This window comes from Rattus rattus, chromosome 12 (assembly GCF_011064425.1).
Source record: "Rattus rattus isolate New Zealand chromosome 12, Rrattus_CSIRO_v1, whole genome shotgun sequence".
NCBI lineage: Eukaryota > Metazoa > Chordata > Mammalia > Rodentia > Muridae > Rattus > Rattus rattus.
Genome location: NC_046165.1, coordinates 65,539,067 through 65,557,681, shown reverse-complemented (window position 1 = coordinate 65,557,681; position 18,615 = coordinate 65,539,067). Strand labels below are relative to the sequence as shown.

At 40.7% G+C, this 18,615-nt stretch overlaps 1 protein-coding gene across 1 annotated transcript in view; it reads right to left on the bottom strand.

The window, feature by feature from the left end:
* LOC116913192 (protocadherin-15-like) overlaps positions 1–18,615 on the bottom strand; it is a 299,819-nt gene that overhangs the window by 134,251 nt on the left and 146,953 nt on the right. The window contains 3 exon segments of the mRNA XM_032917385.1: positions 13,378–13,527; positions 15,100–15,125; positions 15,128–15,228. Coding sequence (XP_032773276.1) covers positions 13,378–13,527; positions 15,100–15,125; positions 15,128–15,228 — 277 coding nt within the window.

Here is an 18,615-nt window from a genome sequence, read left to right as displayed (position 1 = left end):
TGAGAATTAAATGTCTTATTAATGGGTTAACTGCTTTAACTTAGCACTTTAATAGCTAACTAATGGACACTGAACAATTTATTCCATTTCTATACTGCATTACAGGTCTTATCATGAGGTTTAACTGTACTATCCCATAACTCCATCCTGGTCTTCTTAAAATGTACGGATTCCAGAGGTCGGCAGCCTGATTTGACCAGTGATACCATTACACCTTTCTGGGCATCCTGGGTTGGCTTCAGTGAGAGATCCTGTTTTTGTTTTGTTTTTGTTTTGTTGTTGCTGTTGTTGTTATTTTATCACTTCCTAATCCATGTGTTTGTGTGCGTGTATGCATGCATGTGTGTGTGCGCGTGTGTGCATGCTTGCATGTGTGCGTGCGTGATGTTAGCACTCAGCTGCTATAAGTCACTGTAGTGAGTGAGGGTGAGCCTTGGAGTCATGGACACTTCTGCTGGCCCTGTCTTCCCTGAGCTGAGATACAGTGTAGCAGGTCCAGGAAATAAAGAGAAGAATCATTGATACTGATAGCCTCATATACATACAGTTATGCCTAAGGCTGAATTCGATCCTGAGATTTCTTGATAACACCAGTCAACTCTACCTTAAACAAAAAGCTAATTGAATCTGAGGGTATGCCACTTTCTGAATAATGATCCTACCTGTTATATGAAAAGTGTTTTATAGGGGGCTATGAGGCACGTTAGCGTGAGGAATGATTTAGTAATATGGAACTCCTCTTGGTTTGTGCTGGGTACATCCCTCTCTTCTAATAATGCATTTGACATCCTTGCTCCCTCACCATCAGGAAGGATGCATTCCCCATCTCCAAACAAACCCCAAACAACTTCAGGTCCCTGCCTTGATTGTACTCTCCTTTTCCCCCTATCTTTATTAACTTGGGTATTTCTTATTTACATTTCGATTGTCATTCCCCTTCCCGGTTTCTGGGTCAACATCCCCCTAACCCCTCTCCCTCCCCTTCTCTATGGGTGTTCCCCTCCACATCCTCCCCCAATTCCTGCCCTCCTCACAACAATCACATTCACTGGGGATTCAGTCTTGGCAGGACCAAGGGCTTCCCCTTCCACTTGTGCCCTTACTAGGCTATTCATTGCTACCTATGCAGTTGGAGCCCAGGGTCAGTCCATGTATAGTCTTTAGGTAGTGGCTTAGTCCCTGGAAGCTCTGGTTGCTTGGCATTGTTGTTCATATGGGTTCTCAAGGCCCTCCAAGCTCTTTCAGTCCTTTCTAAGATTCCTTCAACGGGGGCCCCGTTCTCAGTTCAGTGGTTTGCTGCTGGCATTCACCTATGTATTTGCTGTATTCTGGCTGTGTCTCTCAGGAGAGATCTACATCTGGTTCCTGTCAGCCTGCACTTCTTTGCTTCATCCATCTTGTCTAGTTTGGTGGCTGTATATGTTTGAGCCACATGTGGGGCAGGCTCTGAATGGGTGTTCCTTCTGCCTCTGTTTTAATCTTTGCCTCCCTATTCCCTCCCAAGGGTATTCTTTTTCCCCTTTTAAAGAAGGAGTGAAGCATTCGAACTTTGGTCATCCTTCTTGAGTTTCATGTGTTCTGTGCATCTAGGGTAATTCAAGCATTTGGGCTAATATCCACTTATCAATGAGTGCATACCATGTGTATTTTTCTGTGATTGGGTTACCTCACTCAGGATGATATTTTGCAGTTCCATCCATTTGCCTATGAATTTCATAAAGTCATTGTTTTTGATAGCTGAGTAATATTCCATTGTGTAGATGTACCACATTTTCTGTATCCATTCCTCTGTTGAAGGATATCTGGGTTCTTTCCAGCTTCTGGCTATTATAAATAAGGCTGCTATGAACATAGTGGAGCATGTGTCTTTGTTATATGTTGGGGCAACAAAGAATTCACAGCTGAGGAATGCCGAATGGCTGAGAAACACTTAAAGAAATGTTCAACATCTTTAGTCACAGGGAAATGCAAATCAAAACAACCCTGAGATTTTAACTCACACCAGTAAGAATGGCTAAGATAAAAAACTCAGGTGACAGCAAATGCTGGCGAGGATGTGGAGAAAGAGGAACACTCCTCCATTGTTGGTGGGATTGCAGACTGGTACAACCATTCTGGAAATCAGTCTGGAGGTTCCTTAGAGAATTGGACATTGAACTACCTGAGGACCCAGCTATACCTCTCTCTTGGGCACATACCCAAAAGATGCCCCAACATATAACAAAGATTGTACTCTCCTTATACTCTGACAGGAGACCAGAAAAGCAAATCTGGCCTGAACTAGTTTGGGGTACAGGAGAAAAAAAGACAAAATGTATCCTGCACCAAACCTTATCTTGTCCCTATGCATAATTTGATGTCCATACAATCAAAATTATATGCATCATGAGAAGGAACAAGGGCAATAGATAAATAGCTTAATATGGTGATCAAGACAGAGAATCATGCAGACTCTGCCCCTGGTGTCGGGTTTCCTGAATCCCTGAAGAGGAGACCTCAAGCAATAGTCATGGGCTGGAGCGTCTTCACCATGTTGCTATTTTCTCCCTTGAATCATATGCTTGTCTCTCTATTGTTTGACTTTAGATAGTTTCCTTTCTACCTTTTCAAATATATGTGGGCTTTTGTTTCCATTCCTTGAACAAGAAGCCACAAACGTAGAAACATCCAATTGTGACTCAACACTTTGTAACACTTATGTTCTTGGCTTGTGCCCCAGTCTTTGGGAAGAATGTCTGTGTCCTTATATGTTGGTGTGTGGTGAATGTGATCACAGTGTTATCTGACCATCTATGGTTAAGTGTACTCAGGATAATGGGCAGAGACCTTAATATGAAGATAGTAGCTTTGTTATTACAGAGAAATTATAAAATGCTTAGGGTGCGACAAAAAACGAATGTGCTAATTTTTATATTTTAAAATTACACTTATCTGAATTTTATGGTGCTTTCTTTTTTTTACAATGTCTGCCAGTATTCTCTTTGTTATCCAAGTTGATTATTTGAGCCAGGTGTACAGAAAATAATAGAGCCATTTGGTTGAATTTTGGTGGTACTTCGAACAATATCTGTCTACTCATGCTTAGTTATGGCTCATTCTATGATGAAAGAGAAACTTACAAAACATATTGTAGATGGATCTCAACCTTTTTTTTTTTTTCTTTTCTATTTTTCGGAGCTGGGGACCGAACCCAGGGCCTTGCACTTGCTAGGCAAGTGCTCTACCACTGAGCTAAATCCCCAACCCCAGATGGATCTCATCCTTAAACATATAAACTTGAGTTCCATAATTCTGAAAAAATACTCCATGATTACATAGGAAGAAGGTTAGGAAAATATGTCACGAAAGGCCACATTGATGGTGATGACATCAGAATTAGATTCTAGGGGTTGGGGATTTAGCTCAGTGGTAGAGCGCTTGCTTAGCAACCGCAAGGCCCTGGGTTCGGTCCCTAGCTCCGAAAAAAAAGAAAGAAAAAAAAAAAAAGAATTAGATTCTATCTTGATTGAGAGAGAGTCATCCTATGGAGGAAGCATTCATTTCAGAACGAGTGATGAATACCACAAAGCTATAAGACAATGCCATGGGAGCTAGAGGAAATCTGAAATTTGAAAGTTCACGAAATGATGCAGGGTCCTGCGCTTGAGGAATTTACAGTCAGATGAAAAAAAATATCGCAAAAAGAAACAAATCCATGTTGACATTCTTTTAATAACTAAAGTTTAGAAGAGACACAATAAACAGCTAACAGGTGATAGTGTTGATACAAAGTCGATTAGGGATGGATTATTCTCTGGACAGTATCTGAAAAATGAGAGCATGGCAAGCAGAAATGAAGGAAGGACAAGGGTAAAGCACCATCGCAGGCTCCGTGAGTGGACTGCAAATGACATGCGCAATACACAGAAGCGCTGCGTAGGCGAAGGTGATTCTGGGAGATTATAATGGAACTACGTAGAGCAGTGATGATGGAGCCGCGGTACTTGTCACGCAGAGCATTATTGTAGTTGAGCAACGTGGGTGTGAATACCCACACTGCCAGATTGATATCCATTGCTTCTACATATCCCACGTTGCCACCCTTACCGCAGAGTGTGCTCCTTCTGCGGCACGTGCTGGCACAGGCTCGCACGTGTGTAACTCATGCTTGCTTTGCCCTATGTTGCATGCTCATGCTTGCTATTGTGTTTGCACGATGACAAGCATCGAATGGAGCATTTCTAGAGACTTATCTTTGTCGAGAAGCAACGCGTGGCAGCACTGCACACTTTCAGGGAGGCCGGCACGGAATTGAAAATTCCAGCTCACAATGAAACTACAGAAGGTACTGCCAGTTTGCTGATGAAGCATTCCCTAGACTGCAGTAAGTCTTCGAAAACCTCTCTGCCAGAGCTCAAAGGGGGCAGGGGTTGATTCATGTGGCATGCACAATGCACAGAGGACTCTCAGCTGACACGCGCAATACACAGAAGCCTCATGTGACAAGCGCAACCCTCAGAGGAGCCTCCAACCTGTTTCCTCCCGTGTGTGGTTGTTTTTGCTGTTTAAGGCTGGGGATACTAACATGCTTTTTGCTAGAAAGTATGCTTGCAAGAGGCAAACGATAGAAGGGAACTGTTTTAGTACTTCTTTTTACATTTTCTATTTAGTGTATGTATATGTGAATGTGAGCGTGAGTATGAGTGTGAGTGTGAGTGTGTGCTTGCGTGCGGGTGTGCGTGCTTGCGTGTTTGTGTGCATGCGTGTGTGTATATGTGTATGTGTGTGTTTGTGTGTGTGTGTGTACTGCATGCATGCGTGCATGCCTTGAAGGCCGGAAGAGACTATCAGATACCCTAGAATTGGCCTCGTAAGCTGCCATGTAGGTGCTAGGGACTGGATCTGGGTCTCCTGTAAGAACAGTTAAGTGCACTTCGGTGCTGAGGCATCTGTCTAGTCCCCATAAGGACTTACTTCCGATGACAAAAATTATGGACAAAACCTCCTTGTACACTCAAAATATGAGCCAAAACTTGGCACACCTGACTTAGGTAACAGAGTAGATGTGGAGATGAAAAGTTTGAACCAAATTATGAACAGTAAGAAAGAAAAAACAACAAAAAAAATGAACACTTATTTTCTGCCTACCTTTGTATTTTATATTATATTTGTCTGGAGAGATATATATATATCTCCACTGATGAGGCTTCTTCTGCTTTCCTTAGAATTTTAGATCCTCTCAGAATGTCATTTATTTGAATCTCAACAGGAGACAAATTTGAATCACACAAAAGAACACAAAGGACACAGGTGGACAAAGGGATTGGGCTGTGCTTCAGGCTGCTTCCAGCCAGGTCAGGCTGAGCCCTCAGGGTCTGTTTTGCATTTTAATAGAAGAGAATTGCTCTGTTTTCCCCCCATTGTTCTCTTGTTTGGTCTGTTTGTGAGAAAACAGTTCCTCAGGGATAATATCGTAGGTCACAGGACTGCCTTTATAGGAAAGAATATGTGATGTAATTTTCTCAGACAGTGTGTTCTTTGTTTGTTATAATTAAACAGAGCAAGTTATTGTATGCCAACACTCTAGCCTTGTCTAATTTTGTTAGGTATATATTACTGCTAATGTAGAGATCCAAGTCATAAAATTAATATACTGGATTGTAGTTATCTCAAAACAGAATTTCCCCTCCTAATTCTATTTACGGTGTACCCAACACATGAGAATATCCATTCTGACTGCGTCAGTGAAAAGTTTCTTTTCCTCACGGAAGCAAATATTCTGTATCTTTTCCCTCCTGAGTACATTCCATTTTCAAAATTCTATTCCTTCCTTTCCATCTGCCCTGGTGGTTAGCTCCCACCTCAAATGAATCTTACAGGGAAGAGAAGCCTGCTGGTGACAGGTCTTCGGGCAGCGGTGGTTTGTCATTTCAGATGAACCTCTTTCTAAAGGATGAGTGAAAAGCCCACTTGACTGGAAGAGAAGCAGAACCAGAAACTTCATGTGAGAAAAAAAAGTCAAAGTCTGTAAGTAAGAGCTGATAGCTAAGCTTTGTAGAGGTCAAGAGTTACAGACGCTAAAGAGAAGCCAGGTCAAGCAGATAAAATATATATATATATATATATATATATATATATATATATATATATATTCTTTGGAATATATATATATATATATATATATTCCAAAGAGTCAAAATTAAAATTCTAGCGTGACTAAAACATTCGATTTAAACATATAAAAATGAAGAAATAGTAAGTCAGAAATTTTTGAGGAAAATGAATCTATGCCACATGTTAGTGTTAGAATGGCACAGAAATCTTTACTCAGAATTTTTGGGACTGTAGTGGAGACCTTCATAATTGGCAGGAGCAGACCAGACCAGCTCAGCGTAGCCCAGCCCAACCCAGTATAGCCCAGCCCAGCATAGCACAGACCAGCCTAGACCAGATCAGACCAGCCCAGCCCAGCCCAGCTCAGCTCAGCCCAGCTCAGCCCAGCTCAGCTCCTCTCAGCTCAGCTCCAGGGACATCTAGAAGGAATTTAGGGTTGAAGAGCGGAGTGAAAGGGGGGGAAACCTGCATTTTTATTAACAGGAGGCATAAAGGTTGGGGCTTCTTGACCAGGTGACCGGGTTGGGTTGGCGATGGGGGTGGGGCAGAGATGGAAAAACTCCATCAGATTTCCAGGATGGAATGTCTCTCTGATCTAGGATTCTTGCTAAATCTTGGTTCACCAGGCCAGAGGCAGAGCCCAGGGCTCCGCGTAACAGAGTATCAGAGGAGTTTAAATGAATCAAGCTCAGAAAAAAACAAACAAACAAAAACACCCCAAAGAAACAACAACAACAAGAACAAACCAACCCACCAAACCAAACAAAAAGTAATGAATATTCAAATGTTTAAGTATTCCCAAAAGTATAAAAAAAGCACAGATGGATCCATAATTTGTACGTTGTGGGGAAATGAAGAGAATGCTTTGAAAGCAAGAAGGATGACATTCTAATTTACCAAAAAGAAAAAAAAATATGTTGCGTGATTGACTACTTTTTATAAACAATAAAGGCCAGCCGCAAAGCATATTCACAGTTGTTGGGGGAGGGGGATAAAAACCAACACTTCCCTTTAACTAACTACCCTGCAAGAATTGCCCTAAAAGTTAGATATAAGATCTTCTAACAATGCATATTCTTTCAATAAATATAGGAATATCAGTTAATGTAACTCAGTATCCGGTTTGTGATAAAATGAGAGTGGGCTCTTCCTCATGAACGAGCGGCGGGGAGCAGCGAGAAGCAAGTTCACAGTTTGCACATATTTGGTGGCAGAAGGCTGATGCTTCCTGGAGGGAGAAACGGCCATCTCCACTTTTCCGATGAGGAGTTTTGTGCTGGGGTGTGCTCACGGGTGCAGACCCCTCTGGTGTGGCTTAGACATCCACAACCATGCCAAGCTGCTTCCTCAGTCACAGATAGCTAATCCAACAGTAACGATTCTCTGCGTCTCTGCATAATAAAATGTAATACGTGCAAGATGGTGTGTCCCTAGCCCAACCAACCAGACAAAACCAGAATCACCTCAGGAATACTTTAAAAGTAACTTTATGGAAAAGCTGAGAAAAATCACGTGGTGTGTTAAATGACTGAAGAGTTGTTGTGCTAAGTGTCTAACACCTATCTTCCTCTGCTCCTCACTGTAAAAAAGGATTCCTTTCTCCTCAAGGAGCTAACAAAGTCAGACTTGAGTAGATGCGCATCTCCGGGACAGAAACCTGAATGGGGAGATAACTGAAATAGATAATTGTCAACAGAGGCATTCACCAGGAGAAGAATGGGCGCTGGGCTTAGGAAACAAACATACTGAGGGGTTCTGACAACACCATTTAAAAACTACAACGGATAGGTCTTTTCGGTGAGAAAGGAATATTAGAATACCAAGCAAAAGCTGCCTGAGGTTGATAGAGTGTCCGCTGCAGGAAATTCCAGCTGTCTTCCGGCCGAAGTGCATTATGGGAGTAGCTCCTGTTTTCCTGGCTACCCTTATGCTCCAGACATCTCAGACTTAATTTTTCGGTGATAAAAGGGGTAAGTAATACCTTAGGTAACAAAGAGTGATCCCTAGACGTCCTATTGCTATAAAATATGAGGTTTTCAGTGTCGGGTCATTTCTCGAAGTTATGTAAACTTGGCCCTGGCTCTGACACACTAGGATTCTCAAAGGTGGAGTCTCTAGGCCCAGCCTCGTTTCTGTTGATCAGATACACTGAGTCTTTGAAGCTTAAAAGTACAATGGGCTGCGATCAAACAATCAAAGATGATGGGTCCCTCATTAGAATATGGGGTTTAACAATGTATAACTCTCAGGTATCCTGAGTTATACGTGACCTATCATGTATGAGATCTATTGTGAGTTAGACGGTGAAGCATCAGTCACATGTGTCATTCATTTCTTAGGAACTGTCAAAGAAAAAAAAAAAAGCAAGGAATGATATCATGAGAAGATATGCTATGGGGGTGTTTTTTAAGTATGTGCTTCATTTTCTCTGGAAATTTCAAAATTATGTATTAGAGTTTCACTGATTTCCAAAGTCAGAGTCTGAGATGGGAGACAGGGACCCCCTAAGTACTCTGATGCTATTTAATTCTCTCACACTCACCTTCCACGTTTGTTATGTTAAGAAGTTGTCCAAGTCTCCCTCATAAACATCAATAGCTTGCTTATGCCGGGATCTCTTCCTATTTTTTGAGGAAACCTCAGATTTGCAAAGCCAAATCTGAACTTCTTTTCTATCCCGGATAGTTCCTCCCCGACCAATGGACAGAATAACCGACATGCATACTGCAGTCTGAACTTGTACCAGGTCCTGCACTCTGGCACACGAAGATTCAAAAGCTATAAACAGAATGACTTTTGTTCCAAAAGCAGGTACCCTGGGAAAGTGTAAACCTCTCACAAAACTGTTGTCACACAAGAACCAAGCATGCGAAACCATAGGAAAGCCTTTCACATTAACAGCATTGACAGAACATGGCATCTTTTTTTTTTTTTTTTGATGTTGTAAAAAGAAAGCAAATGTTTCACGCTTCTACCATTTTGACCCTCTCTCCAAAGAGAACCAGTGTCTGGATGTCACACAGTTAAGACACAAGTACTCATAACAATGATCTCTCAAAATCACCTATTTGCACCTGCCTGTCTGAGGGCTAAGTGTCCTGACAGAGTCACAAAGTTCTAATCAGCCAGGAAGATCTGTCTTCCTGATCTGTAACGGGTGTCGCAGTGATGGAAGACTGAAAGACATGATTTCCAGTTTGCCATTTGATGGTAGCCAGAGGAAATGTGCGGTTCCATGTGATTAGAGCGGTGCGGCATGAGTGAAGTTTGGGTCATACAGATCAGACAGAGAGCAGACAGATCACTACAGCTGTGTAGACATGTGGACTGATGGATACCTCCAGATAATTTTGTCAACGAGGTAAATGGATGGGGTCAGGTAATAGAACGAAGAGCTGTAGATATAGATTAGCTTCCAGGGTGTTTGCCTAGCATGCCCAAAAGTATTTGCCTTCCGGAACAGCGTAAAATCAACATGGTGGTCTCTGCCTGCCTAAATCCCAGCATTTGCTATATGGAGCCAGGAGGGTCCTGAATTCAATGGCACAGTCTGCTATCCGGTGGGTTAATGGCCAGCCTAGACTAAAGACCAAAAGAGCTGTATCTGGGTTTAATGTTTATATTCCAGTCTAGATACAGAAGGCTAAAGAGCTACTTTAAGGTAATATCCCCCAAAGTTTGCCTCTCTGTTCATTCATCCGAGTTTCATTCTGTTCTGTTTACAGGAATCAAGAAGGCAAACACATTTCTAACTGGAAGCGTTGAGATGGTTCTGATTTCCCTCTTCATGTACAACCTATCCTCTTCCTGTATGCGAGCATAGCTACCACCTAATAAAAAGACACCAAATGTACTTAATGGTGGACTTGGGTTCCCACAGCAGGCTGAAATATATGAACACTTGACAATGTAACAGAACTTGTTACAAAGACACATTTTTGGGAAGGTGCTCGCTGTCACCTTTTATTTGTAAGACTGTCACTCACTTGTTATCAGGTTATTAAGCAGCAAGCCGTCTGGCTGATCTTTGGCAGGTCAGGGGTGTCAATGACAAGAGGGGTACGGAAACGAGTCCGAAAGACCCCCACATGGCATTCGTAGATTGTCGTTCTGAATCTCTTTGCTTTGTTTTCAACTTTTTCTCTCCCTAGGAAGTCAATTTAATTTTTATCTCTAGTCTCTGGCTGTATGATTTACACAGTCCTTTCAGTGCATACTAGGAGCAACATTAGAAATGCCAATTAGGAACCTTAAATTCCTGTCTTTTAAATAATTAAAAAAAAAAAAACTTGAAGGCATGCAGACACAAACAAGTCTGTCTTGCTAATCTCCATGGTTCAGGGAAATACACACAATATAAATCTTTAAATGCAAAGCAAGATCTGTTTTAGAAACAGATACATAAGGGAAATTAACTTTTGTAGACCTCAAATGCCGGAAATAAGCTTTTGATCCCTGAGGGCAAACATTTTTGAGCTACATTTCGCCATATAATTACCATCGTTTTCTTAGTTAAACTCTCCTTGTCCCTGCTGGCTGGTTTTCTATATAAACTTACTTTTATTTCTAATTACATCATTATAGAGATGAGAATCAGGTCTAATTAAATAAAAACATGAAAATAATTGTCATTCCCTTATCTGCTACCTTTGAAAGATGCCTCTTTAAAGGGAGATGTGCTACCTGGTCCGTGGATTGAATAGACATAAAGGGCACTTCCACATCCTCATCTTGCATCTCCATTCACAGAGGCAGGTTTCCACCAGTCTTTTGTCTCAAATACATATATTCAACACCTACGCTGTTAATTGACTATCACGCACAGGTACTATGGATATGCAAATGGACTAATTACAGTCTCCTCTCAAAATAAATGAGCCAGAACTAATCCCTCAGTAGAAGTGCCACATAAGTACCTGAAGAACAGGAAGCCTTTCTGTTATGATCTCTCAGAGCGGAGGAACTGCAGGAAGATTCTCACACCCTATTGCATTATTTCTTTTTTCATAAGAATCAAGAAACCCCTGCCCCCACCCCCACCAGATTGCACAGGAGGAGGAATGTGTGGCTTCCCATTCATTCTGAGTAGTGTAAGTTAAGTAGTGCATTCATCAGACCATGCATTCCTTGCACAAGAAGTCTTCCTGGCACATGCTTCAAATACAGAGAAAGAGGTAATGAACTCTGAAGGTTTGGATCTGCAGGAAGGAAAGAGGAAGATGAAGAAGTGTCAGGTGTTTATAAGGGGTCTGACCACTAAATAGAAGGTAAGATATACAGAAAGTGTGGATCTAGGCGTGTATGCGTGTATACATGGCCATTATATGTGTGGTGTGTGTGCACGTGTATGCATGTGTGTGTGATCTTGCACAGATGTGTGTGTGTACATGCACAGTTGTATGTCCATGTACATATAAGGACAGGCATGTGCATGTATGCATGTACAAATGTGTACAGGTGTGTACATGAACATTTGCTGGTATGTATGCATATATGTGCATACATGCACAGATATGTGTGTGAACATACACAGATGTGTGTGTTTGTGTATTCTTGGATATGTGTGTGTATGTGTGTGTGTGTGCGCACGTGTGTGCACACACACAGGTGTTTGAGTGTGAACATTCACAGGTATGTGTAGATATATGTGTACATGCATAAGTATACAAATATTCATGCACAGGTATATGTGTTTATGCATAGGTGTATGAGTAAACATGTCAGCATGCATGTGTTTATGCATGCACTTTTCCTTGAAATTCATGTGAATGTACGTATGTATGTGCCTGTGTGCATGTGTGAAACATCTGATATCCTCTCAGAAACATTATCTCACCATATTACACTGTTGGCAACAAAGTGATCTACTTCTGAGATGCACGAATGGAGAGACTTAATTCTTAGGATGCAAACTACTGACCTCCGAACTAAAGGCTGCTTGGCTTAGAAGGAAAACACCAAAGGGCGTAGAGAAGATAACAAAACTCGGAAGCCATGCATTGAAAGGAAGAGATCAGGAGGAAGAGATAACTCAAGGAAATGAAAACGGGAAACTGGGTGGGTGGAGGCCAGAGATGGAGTGAGATGGAGGCCAAGGACAGCACCATGGAGGAGACATTTGGCTAGCTGCTGCCATGCTGACCTGCGTATTTCATGTCAAATTGCATGCCAACATTTAACGCCTACTTATTTTGCCATTATTCGGTATACACGAATAAGGTACAGTAGCCTGTGGCCAGGTGCTGTAATGAGTATCCAGGACCATGAGCTCCCGGGCCACAGAGCGACTTAATCTGATCAGGTCTAACCCTCAGGGTCGGAGAAGGTCTAAATCAGTGGTCCCTTCATGGCTGCAGGTCAGAACTCGATGAACTGACTGTGTAATGCTAATTACCAGTGTTTCGCCCCTTGAGATGCACATCCAGAGACTCTGAAGTGAAACGAGCTCCCCGGAAATAAGGTTGAACAGATGCCTTGGAAAATACTAGAATCCACCGTACTTCAGATTCTTAAAAAAAATCCTGATATATTGATATTAGTAACTCCTTATCATTTCAATCTTAAGTAGTCAGAATACTAAAGTTTGCAGTGGCTTGTGATTATTTAAATGTGAACATAGAAAATGCAAAAAGCAAAACAAATCAAGAACAAAATTTGGTCGGATTTGCAAGGTTTCAAAAGGAACCATTTACTGTCTAGCCTAAAATTTCTCTGATGTAATGATTTGATTTTATTGAGGTATGTAATATCTAACAGGTAAATCTACCAGTTTATTAATGTAGTCTTTGGTGTATGTCAACAAAGGACACTTATCCCATTTCCACAGTAGGGAGAGGTAAGTCGAATATTTAAAGCATGTGCTGAAACACTAATTAGTCGTTTTTAGTATTCTAAACTTAAATAGAAACATACCAAGTGTCAACAGGTCAAACAGTTGTTTCTATGTACTACTTCAAACTCCCTATATATAGTATATGTCCACTGTTAGTGTGAGTGCATGTGCGCATGTGTGCATGCAGGAACATTTCTTGATGTGGTTCAGCCCTTCCACTGTGGTTTAGGGGCATCAAACACGGGTCATGTGGCTGTGCGCTAAGCGCTTTTACCCACTGAGCGATCCTACCAGCCCAAGATATTTATTCACATCTGAAATACCAACATTAAGAAATGGCTAAAGCCGTGGCATCTCTGTGTCTGAAGTCCCATTTTTATTTCCTAGGGAGAACGGAACGGGATGCCCTGGAGGTGCCCGCTACGAGCACGTCTCCCATCCAGTGGTGTTACCTGGATGACACTGTCCCCGGGACTCATGTCCGTGTAAACATAGACATCGTAGGAGATCTCAGGGAAGGTGGGCGTGTTGTCATTGGCATCCATCACTCGGATATTGACCACCACTGGCTCGCTCTCCTGCACGCCATCGAACGCCGTTATCTGTGTAGAAACAGAACGCAGTGGAGATGTTGCATGAGTACAAGAGCAAAGGAGCTACTCTGAGAAGCTAATACATTTTTTTGTGATTTAAAAGCGCAGCAAGCTAGGTCGTCGGTAATGAATTACGAGTATCCAAAATATTTTAATGCGCTAAGGAAGCAATTACTGAGGACCCCACATATAGTTACAATACCTTGTAAATAATGAGATGGAAGAGGTTTTAGAAGCTCATGGTGGACCAGTGACACTGCTGTCACTTAGACGTTAGCTACATTCTGGTTCTTGCGTGTTGCTGTGTTTGAGACAGGACTCTTCTAGTTCTAGCAGACCTCAAACTCTATATAGATGGCGACTCTGAATTTGATCTTCTCGTACTACTACCTCCACCTTGAAAGGGCTGAGGTAAGAGGCATGCACGACCACATTTGATTTGTGCAGACATGGGGATTGAACCTAGGACCTCAGGCATGCTGGGGAAGTACTTCATCCACTGGGCTACACCGTCAGTCTCGCTTACTCTCCAATTTCTAATGCATAACTGAAGAGTTTTTTCTTCATGGTCATAGAATCCGTATAGAAGACACTTTCCCCAAATGGACGTTCTTAGATTGGTTAAGAAACTGAAGGCCCTAGATGTGCAATGTAAGATTTATTCTATTAAGGTGTAAAATAGTGACATGAGAGATTCATCAACATCCATTGATAATTAAGAAGCACTTAAGAGGCTCAGTGCTGTAGCCCTCTGTAGGCCATCTTGCCTGAGTGACTTCTACAGTCTATTACATAGCTACATTGTAATTGTCACATGAGGCATGTTATAGAAGCCATGCTCTCCTGCTCTGTGGGCTCTTTGAGAATAAACTTCTCAGAAAGCCCTGTAACTTGTATCATTTACTTTTCTCCTTTCCTTCACTTGGGGATTGGGATACGACTGTACTTGGTTCTATCTCTATGATGTGAATGAATATGTATATGTATTTGGCACATTCATATTTATATTTTCCCATGATATATAGCCGCAAACCACAACTCTTGTGATCTTTGTTCCTCCTTCAATAAGTCAACGCCAAGGTCTTTGTCTCAATATTACCAACACGCCGGAGCAGATGCTCTCTGGGGCTCCTGTGTGCACTGTGGGTTACCCAACAACACTCATGGTTTCCACCAGTGTATGTCAGCAGCACTCTGTGCACACTACCACCCTCTCTTGGGGGAGGATCATTGCTAGTTGAGAACCACCTCCCTCAGACAGCATCGAGATTGAAAATTCATCCATACCTTGAAAGTTAAAAACAATTCTTTATTCCATGGGCTTCACTTTCTATCTTTCACTCCTACAAGGGTAAAGATTGGAGAAAATACTTTTCTCCAGTAGGTAAATATTACTATCGTTTATAAATATAAATTAATATAAAATTTATAAAGAGTTAAAAAGAATAATGAATATATTGATGTTTTCTCTTCTTCCTGACATGGTATGTTTTAACTCTCCCATGATTGACCTTGTCAACTTTAATGTGAGATTCAACTGTGTTGTATGTCAGTAATATACACGTATATTAAATATTTTACCAGAAAGGTATAGGTTTTGTTCCTCCCCTGTCACAGGTTGAAAGGGTGGAGGAAGCGGTTATACTGGTGGGTGTCACGGTGAACTTTGAGGTGTAATCATTCAGAAAAGGGAGCTCTGGGTCCTTTTGTCTTGAAAGAAAAATACATCATTTAAAATGATTAGCACACCATGGGTTTTTAGTTGCTTGCCTGAAACTTAAGTTCTGAAATGTGTTATAAATGCTCGTGTCACTATATAGGAAGCATCCTTAAAGAAAGAGATATTCAAGTTGCATTAAAAGGCAAGCAACCAAAGCCATGCACACTAGCACAATTAGGCTGTAAATGGAGAGACATCAGGAAGAAAGACTAGGAAACAAGCTAATTGAATGTACTCCTTCCGGTCATTTACTATCAAATTTCCTCTGCTTTATTGGATCCAAGATAAAAGAACTAAGAAGAGAGGAGAATTAGAGCCTAGAATCTCGGCTGTAAAACCTTACAGTCACTTCATTTGTAGTAATAAACTGAACATATGCACCGTACTGTATTTCTCTCACTTTTATTGTAAAACAGGAATAAAATTGGTGATGAATTATTCATTACCCATAAATATTAAGCCTGCCTTTTTCTGGTCTCATTTTAATACTGTAAAGTTCTTCAAAGAAAAACACAGCATTCTAATTAAAACATTTCGGATGATTTGCTAGAATGAAAATATATATATATATATATATATATATATATATATATATATAACACTCGTTCCTGTCAAAGAACCCAGGGAAAATAACACTATAGGGGACATTTTTTTTTTAAATAAAAATTCAGAACTACGATAATTAACACAGCATTGAAACACCATCAGAGTTTTGCTCATACCCCCTCAATGGTAAGACATTATTCACCACTGTTTGGAGAAGGCACTGACATGAGGTGAGGAACTTGGGTTGCTGCTTTGCACTGTGAACTGGAGACAGCTACAGAGAATCAAAGGGAACCTGGGGAGTCCATGCTCTGCCCACTTAGAAAAATGGGCAATACAGGAGAGGAAGTATGTTTACAGAATGTCACTCCCTTTAAAATATTGTCAGAGTATGATGTGAAATGTGTCTTGAGAATACTTTTCTACGTCCTTTATTAAATATTGATCACAGAGCGTGGGGCAGGGGATTGTCAAGTGTATTAACTTGGGTCAAAGTAAGACCTTGCATTTTAAGTTTTCTAGGTAGAAAGGGAAAATAACTGTTATCTCCGAAAGTGGGCACACTTTGGCTGGCAACGCGCTTTCTTCAGTAGAATAGTTCCCCTGTAGTGATTTTTCTGTATTTCTAGTATCTTTGAAATGAATGCTGTTCAGTTTGATACTACACCCCTGTGTGTGTTCAGGTGTGTCAGTGTTCACTTCTATGCCCATGTTTTGGAGCTCAAGTTGCCTTTCTTTTGCTTCCTTCCTTCCTTCCTTCCTTCCTTCCTTCCTTCCTTCCTTCCTTCCTTCCTTCCTTCCTCTTTAAAGACTTGTTTATTTTATGTATAAGTGCAGTGTGTAGCTGTCTTCAGACACACCAGAAGAGGGCATCAGATCCCAATACAGACGGTTGTAAACCATCATGTGGTTGCTGGGAATTGAACTTAGGACCTCTGGAAGAACTGTCAGTGCTCTTAACCACTGAGCCACCTCTCCAACCCCCTCAGATTGGCTTTATATTTTCATTTCAGAATAATAAAGAGGGAATACTATGGAGATGGAATTTCTTTGTCAATCGATTTTTAAATAATCAAATCTATTAAACCATACAAGCCATGACCCGGTACTCTGATATCTCCACGGGGTCTTCTGTCTGACTACATTTTAGTACTTTGAGCCATGTTATTGGCATGACTAGAACGTAGGTTCCATCGATTGAAGAACTATATTAATTTCGAAAAATGAAACGATTTATGAAAGATTGATCCACATTCTTGAGAATTCGTTTCTCAAACAGCACTATCAATTTTTGTGAAATCCAGTGATGAATTTAAAGGTGATCAAAAACAGTGAGCTTAGTTTCCCAAGTGAGTGAATGTCTGCAACTTTTCAGTGTTTATTTTTGAATTTTATGGAATTACAATACTTTAAAATGAACATTATTTCCTGTCCTCTAGGTGTGTTACCAAAATTGCCTCCTGACACGTTTTACTCATGACTGCAAGCTCCTATGGTGTGGGTATGTGGGCTTTGACATGATGTTTGTGTAACAGCTATGCACTTCTTCCTTTCAGTTCCTATCTCCCATCAATCTCTTCTCTCTTTTTACCTACACTTTCCTTCAGGTCACTCTCTTCCATTAACTATAGGTTTGGGAGGTACCGTCATTAATACAGTCACATGCCAGCACAGTGGTAATATGGTAATTCCAGGAATATTAACTTGTCACCCTTGGTGTGTTTATGTGACTTTAGTAAAATATAATTTGTTCTAAAAGGTACCATTTTCTTTGGCTAATTATATGAGGATGCAATGATTTTTCCTTGTCAGATGCTACTCATTTGAAGTAGTGCACACCTCTCTGTATACAGCAACATGAGATTCTGATCATCTCTGTGTATTAGTGTCTTAAGTCTTTTACTAGAAACTGACCATAGATGAACACCGTATCTCCTAGCACTGCCTATTACCGCCTTACATGGACCTATAACGTCACAGGGCGCACTTCAACTCACACTGCCTGTTCCTCAGTTACTCTTTTAATAAAATAGAGTTTCCTTGACATTTATGTTTATTGACAGTAGGAATCTTTTATATCCCTATAAAAGGTGTGTAAATGCTATTGCTAAATACCTTTAGAAACAAACATTTTTGGACAGATTTGGAAATACTAAGCCAATTGTCACTTATGCATTAACAGTTTAGGTTGATTTTAAGGTGAATGCTGAATTATGAAATAAGTTATGTTTTTAATGTCTTGAATAAAAATGTCATATGATTTCAGTAACAGATTTCGGTGTATGGGTGTTGACAAAACAACACTAGTGCTGTAAGAATTTTATAGCTACACGCTTCGTCTTTCTTGACCAGCAATACTTTAAATATGCCAAGAAATAATCTTTACTTTAGGTCAAGTACCCCCTTTCTCATAAATTTCAGATCTTCCTTTGACAATCTGCATTATGATGTCAAAGTTTTGAGTTCATAAGTTTAATTAAATTTTCCTATAGTTAAAGAGTCAAGTTCAGGGAATATTTATGTGTCTGTAATTCCTTGAACCACATTAAGAGTCTAGACTTCTGCTTCACAAAGTAAGATGTGAGGGCATATTTTCCACAGAGCCAGGAGATTTTATGCTCAGACATATGATACCTGGACCTCTTTTCCCACAAGGCTAGAAGAGTTCATGTAGCAGTCATGACTCTAAAATGAACTTCAGTTTGTTAAATATAGAGAATTTATTAATGAGTAATATTTTCTCCTATCAAACGATATGCAATTTATTTTACCCCCAAACACCTTTGGAGTACACACCAAAACACAATTTATTAGTGTACTGCTTTGTAAAC